At 39.1% G+C, this 6000-nt stretch overlaps 1 protein-coding gene across 1 annotated transcript in view; it reads left to right on the top strand.

Moving 5' to 3' along the window:
* The first annotated feature begins 1645 nt into the window (after positions 1-1645).
* Positions 1646-6000, top strand: part of stxbp1b (syntaxin binding protein 1b) — a 55021-nt gene continuing 50666 nt past the window's right edge. Inside the window, exon 1 of the mRNA XM_061729707.1 lies at positions 1646-1748. Coding sequence (XP_061585691.1) covers positions 1712-1748 — 37 coding nt within the window. The 5' untranslated portion in view covers positions 1646-1711. The remainder of the gene's footprint in view (positions 1749-6000) is intronic.

Genomic DNA, 6000 nt, shown 5'->3' with positions numbered 1-6000 from the left:
CATATTTTCCTCCAGAGTCCCAAAGCATGACTCCTGAGCAACTATTAAAGAATTTCAGGTAAATACTTCTCTAGCAGGAGAAAACCCTTAAGCCAAACAGTGACAAGAAAAACTAAACTCCCCTTTAAGAGGGAAATCTTTGATTAAGAACAGACTGCAGTGTAGGTTTATGTATAATGAACCTATGTTTAAGACGAGCCTGTCCTGTAGCTGCAGCTATGACTAGAGATGAAAACAGAAATGCATCAAAAACAGATACAAATAAGAAATACACACATATACAACACACATATATAACAGTGGTATGAAGACAGAGGATCTGCAGTGTCTCAGGATACCGTCTGAATAACACATGAAACACGTGCAACTAATTAAGCTAGGTTAATATAAAAAAATAGTTTATCCGATCTTCAAACACACAATTTTTGTAACAAATAATTACAGTCTTTGCTACAGACAGTTAGCTTAGATCCTTGTAAGAATATCACACGGTAAAAATCAAAACATTAACTTCTGGAACGAAATACAATTAATAAACATCCCGGACCATGCAAGAGAACAATTTACCACAGTGAAATCCTCACTGGTCTGTGCGATCCCTCGCCAACCACTGACCAATAGACAGAGGTGGACAGAGTACTCGACCCCAGTACTTGAGTAAGAGTACAAATACTACTGGTCAAAATTTACTCCGTTACAAGTAAAAGTAGCTCAGTCAAAATATTACTCGAGTAAGAGTAGAAAAGTACTTGCTTTTAAAGGTACTTAAGTATCCAAAAGTAAATGCTTTTAAATTTACTTTAAGTACAAGTAAGAGTAAGAGTAAATTTCTTATTTTCCACATCAGTAAATTACTATATTTTTTCTAAATTAATTTAAGTTGTAAAGTTTAAGTTGTAAATGTCTGTGGTTTGTCTGTGCCCTCGTTTTTTACTCGGTCGAACTCAAACATTGAGTTACGATACGGCCAAGGATTTTGTGAAAGTCCCTGCTCCGAGTCCGGCTCATTATCAGACTCAGACGACTCAGCGGATTGTCTTTCTTCTCCTGACGCAGGCGTAGCCATTGTTGCAGCTCTGTCTTGACAAACGCAGGCTACTTTGGCGGTATCGTTTTGAGGAGGCTTGAGGTATTTCCACTTCACGTACATCCCAGTGGAGAGCGTGCACTGTGATAGGTCTCCTCCTTTGACAAAAACAGCTTGTGTCCAATAGGATTTTAGGGAAGAAGAAAAAAGAGCAGACCTGAAAGTAACGAGTACTTTTAGGCCTTCCTAGAAATGTACTCGAGTAAAAGTAAAAATATTTGTCTTGGAAATGTATTCAAGTAAGAGTAATAAGTACCAAAGAAATCTAATACTCAAGTAAAGTACAAATCCTCTGGATATGTACTTAAGTACAGTACTCAAGTAAATTTACTCCGTTACTGTCCACCACTGCCAATAGATGGCAGTGTTGCACCACTTTTGCACAATTTAATCACCATTATCCTACTCCTGTGTGTGTGTGTGTGTGTGTGTGTGTGTGTGTGTGTGTGTGTGTGTGTGTGTGTGTGTGTGTGTGTGTGTGTGTGTGTGTGTGTGTGTGTGTGTGTGTGTGTGTGTGTGTGTGTGTGTGTGTGTGACTGAACGAGAGGGGCTTTTATTTTGGAGGGTTAGTTTGTTCTCCTTGTAAACGGCTCGGGACTCCCCAGTAGACAGACAGGACTCACCATGGCACCACTGGGACTAAAAGCAATCGCTGGAGAAAGTAAGAACTGTTTCTGTATTTCGTTTCATCATTTTTTTTAAAAACGGGATAATTGTAATTTGGTGGTGCTGCTTTCCTCCTTAGATTTAAACATCTCATTCTTAACCAGATTAGGTTAAAACTGTGTCAAACAGACCTGTTGTACTGACACTAGGGCTGTGAATCAAAATGGTCGCTGTAATTTGTTGTTTTTTAGACTTTGATGTACAAAAGACATATAGCTAATCATCAGAACCAGTTACTGCTTTTATTGTCAGTGAGGTGGAATATCTTGTTTTAGCGGTTCTGTTGGACAGGAATAGATGCGTTTGTTGGGAGAATAAACGCTTGCTCGGTAATCCTCTAATCCCTGCGGATTAACGGACATCATTTCTCTGTGAGAGGGGGAAGCAGAAGAAAACAACTACCAAGCTGCTGTTTGCACTTTCTACCAGGTTATTAATATTATTAATATCAGTCCGCATCAATTTGAAAGAAATAAAACTCCTCGAAAGAGGAGAAATACGCAAACCGCGAGTTTGATGGGGTTTTTTTTCCTCTTTTTTGATGTTATTTAAAGGAGCATGAGGCTCCTTTTAAGAAATTAGAGACTCTAGCGCAACCCTTCACCACGACGGCCGTCGGGGGTACTGCAGCCAACAGCGAAGCCGGCACGGGAGAATGGGGAGAACGTGCATGCAGCGTCATGTGACGTCACATCCGCAGCCCAGCGCGGGAAATTCGGACCCGAATTGCAGCACATTTTGCAGCACGCAGCCTGTTCAAGGCAACGGAGAGATACGCTAGAGGGCTCATTCTTTTTGGTTTGGAACGCTTCATCTGACATTATTACTAGAAAAATTAAAACATATACCAATTTCTTTCATAAATCCTGCCTCAATCTGGCCTCAAGCTCCTTTAATTAACAATTAAAATTTTGAAAATTGACAATGTATTTCCTGTGACAAATGAAGAGACTCCTCCTGGAGAGGGAAATGCTCAGTGGTTAAACCAGGTGGATTAACAGGAATGTAGTTACAGGTTCAGTGCATATCTTTCCATGAAATTCTGATGCAAAACTAAAACATAAAATGTATTATTACTTGAATCTAACACCACATTTAGGTTTGGTATTATTGACATAGCATGTAGTAAAGGTGAAGTAATGATCAAAGTGAGATGATTACAATTTTATTTTTTTCCAGATTAACAATGCATCATTATTTATTGATATAGCAAATTTCACCCATTTTGAAATACACTTTAAGCCTGGTTTCACAGGAAAAAATACAATGGTTACATTTTACAAATAGTGTATTTCATTTTCAAGAACATTATGTATACCTGTGTATTTCTCTCCAGGGTCCCAGTGTCTAGTGGAACTATCTCAGCTGTCCTTAGTGAAAGGCAGGTGTTTAAACCTATCCAAGTATTTATCAATATGGCCTGAACAATTTTTTAATCCCAAACTACAAATTTACTATTATTACGGTTTGCAATTTTTAACACCACCCGCCAGCCCCTCAGACTATAGTTTTTTTCATATCACATTTGTGAAATGAAAAAAACGAAGCTAGATTTGGTAAGAACAGCAAGGCCTTCGACTCTTCCCCGTACACAACCATCTATCTGATATCTATCTGATATCTATCTGATATCTATCTGATATCTATCTGATATCTGTCTGATATTTATCTGATATCTATCTGATATCTATCTGATATCTATCTGATATCTATCTGATATCTGTCTGATATTTATCTGATATCTATCTGATATTTATCTGATATCTATCTGATATCTATTTGATATCTATCTGATATCTATGTGATATCTATTTGATATCTATCTGATATCTGTCTATCTGTCTGATATTTATCTGATATCTATCTGATATTTATCTGATATCTATCTGATATTTATCTGATATCTATCTGATATTTATCTGATATCTATCTGATATCTATCTGATATCAGCCGTTCTGCAGGAGCTGCAGGATTCAGCCGTCATTCATGCTTTACGCAACTTTCCCTTGAACCTTTGAATTCTGACAACTTAACTGATCCTTGTGATTGTTTCTAGGTTCTTCATACAAAGACTTTTTTAATTTGAGGTGCACCCTGGTTTTGTTTGCCTTGTTTTTATTTTTCGTTACTCTTTTTGTAAATAAAACATCTCAGGTCCAATTGTACATCTGGGCCTACAGTTGACATACTATTATCATGTGATTCCAGTGTCATGATCACAGGCAGTGAAGCTTTTTCCAATGAAATATCATCCTGGACGTGTCTATTTTATTACAGAGGTTTGCAAGTGTTTTATTTGTGAATATGTGTGCATAAATGAATGATAGCATTTATCCATGATGTCATATCCGCTGACACAGAAATGGCCCATAAATAGAGAGGGGTGTGGTGGATAAGCTGAGAGGATTGGGAGCAGATTAGAGCAGTGATTGTCTAACCATATGACTGGGTTTGTGTCTCTGTGGGACAGACTTGAGGGATGCCTAAGCCATACACATCTCTGTTCAAAACATATAACAAGAACCTGTTTAAAAGAAATCAACATGAGTCACACCTCAACCAGCAACTTAACTGCATCCTGAATGGCCTTACAGCTGACGCTATAGGACGCACAGAATATTGTATCAATGTGCTGGTACAGAAATTGCTTTTTTTTGTCAGTTTATTAAAAGTTTGTGAGCGTGTGGAAATCATTTTTAGTGTTTTTTTTTTAGTCGCTTCAAAAAATAAACCTATTCATTGTTATAATCAATATATTTCAAGAATCGTTATTGGCCGGGTTTCCCAGATCCAACCTCTCTTAAGGATTTAAGAGAGGTTCAAAGAAGGTTTGAACTAAGAGAGAACCCTAAGATACGGGTGTTTCCCAGATGACTTCTTAACACCGTCCTTTAGTTTCGCTCTTTCAGAAGCTCTTTGGAGCAGCTGTCCGGTTCTGAAACCAAATCAATCGATGCCAGGCAAATCGATCACCGATCACTATCAGCGCATTTTCACATGCAGCACTGCTACCTAACGCACTAATTCCCTGCTGCCTGTGCGTTATAATGAAAAATTAAGATGATAAATAAAATTCAATGACCCTTTTTCATCCAAACGGTGCGTTACTCCGTTATTTCTGGCTACAGTGAGGCTTTTTTTCCCCACACGCAGAAACCGGGAGGAAACGTGGTGGGCGTGTGTGTGCGTTCAAAAACATGAGCCAAGAGAAGGCGAGTTTCGCAAATCGCAACGTGGAATTACAGCAATCCCTGGTTTTTCGCAGGGGTTATGTTCCAAAAAGAACCCGTGATAAGTGAAATTCTTTTTACAATTATAGAGGGCTTCAGATTGCAGAGATCATCCCCGCCTCGCACGTATTCCTGCTCTTCTGATGCTGCTGCATCCCGCAGGTGGGTTTTTTCAAGAGAAGAAAATAGTTATGGGTCGTTGTCTTCGCTCTTTTTTCTTCTGGGCAAAAAGATTCTTTAATATAAACCGACACCATTGATTATATTTGAGACTGTAATGAACGATTCATCAAAGGCCGTTCTTCAGCTGCTGCTTCCCTGTCATCACATAGATGCGCTCGGGCGCGGCGCAGGAGGATCGGTGTCCCGGCTGCCTGGACAGCGCGGTCCGACACACGTCCAGGGGATTGAAGTGCTGACGCACGAATGCGTTCATAAAAACAGTTCTGCTTCGCGCACGGTGACGCGGTTGATTTGCAGCGAGAACATGCTGTATAGCAGCCAAATCATCAAATAAATGATATTCATGATGATCGTTTTATTTGTGCGTAATGCATAAAGCATATACAGGAACACACTTGTTATTCCTTATTTTTCTTTTTTTTCCCCCCTTTGCTGTCACCGATAAATGCTAAACAATATAAATCTTAAGTATAAAATAGATCAAAACTTGTGCGGGGGACATTGTTTTAATATCTCATTGCTTGGTGTAATATTGTTTTGCCTGACGCGGCTGGATCTGTGAGTCTTTGTTCACTAAGATGGTTGTAAAGACTGGGTCAGCAGCATCTTTCATTTCCTTCTTAATGAAAGAGATACTTAAGCTAAGAGCGACTCTGGGAAACGCGATTTTCTTTCACAGGCTCCTTAAGAAGGTTTGAAAGAAGTCTTTCGCTGTTAAGAACTACTTAACTGATCTGGGAAACCCGGCCATTGTCATTATGAGACCATAACGGAATTTTGTACAGACCCATGGGGACACGTGTAACATTGAGCAGCTGAATTTTCACTGGATT

This window comes from Cololabis saira, chromosome 9 (genome assembly GCF_033807715.1).
Source record: "Cololabis saira isolate AMF1-May2022 chromosome 9, fColSai1.1, whole genome shotgun sequence".
Lineage (NCBI taxonomy): Eukaryota > Metazoa > Chordata > Actinopteri > Beloniformes > Belonidae > Cololabis > Cololabis saira.
The sequence above is the reverse complement of the archived record's forward strand: the minus strand, read 5'-3'. Positions and strand labels throughout refer to the sequence as shown.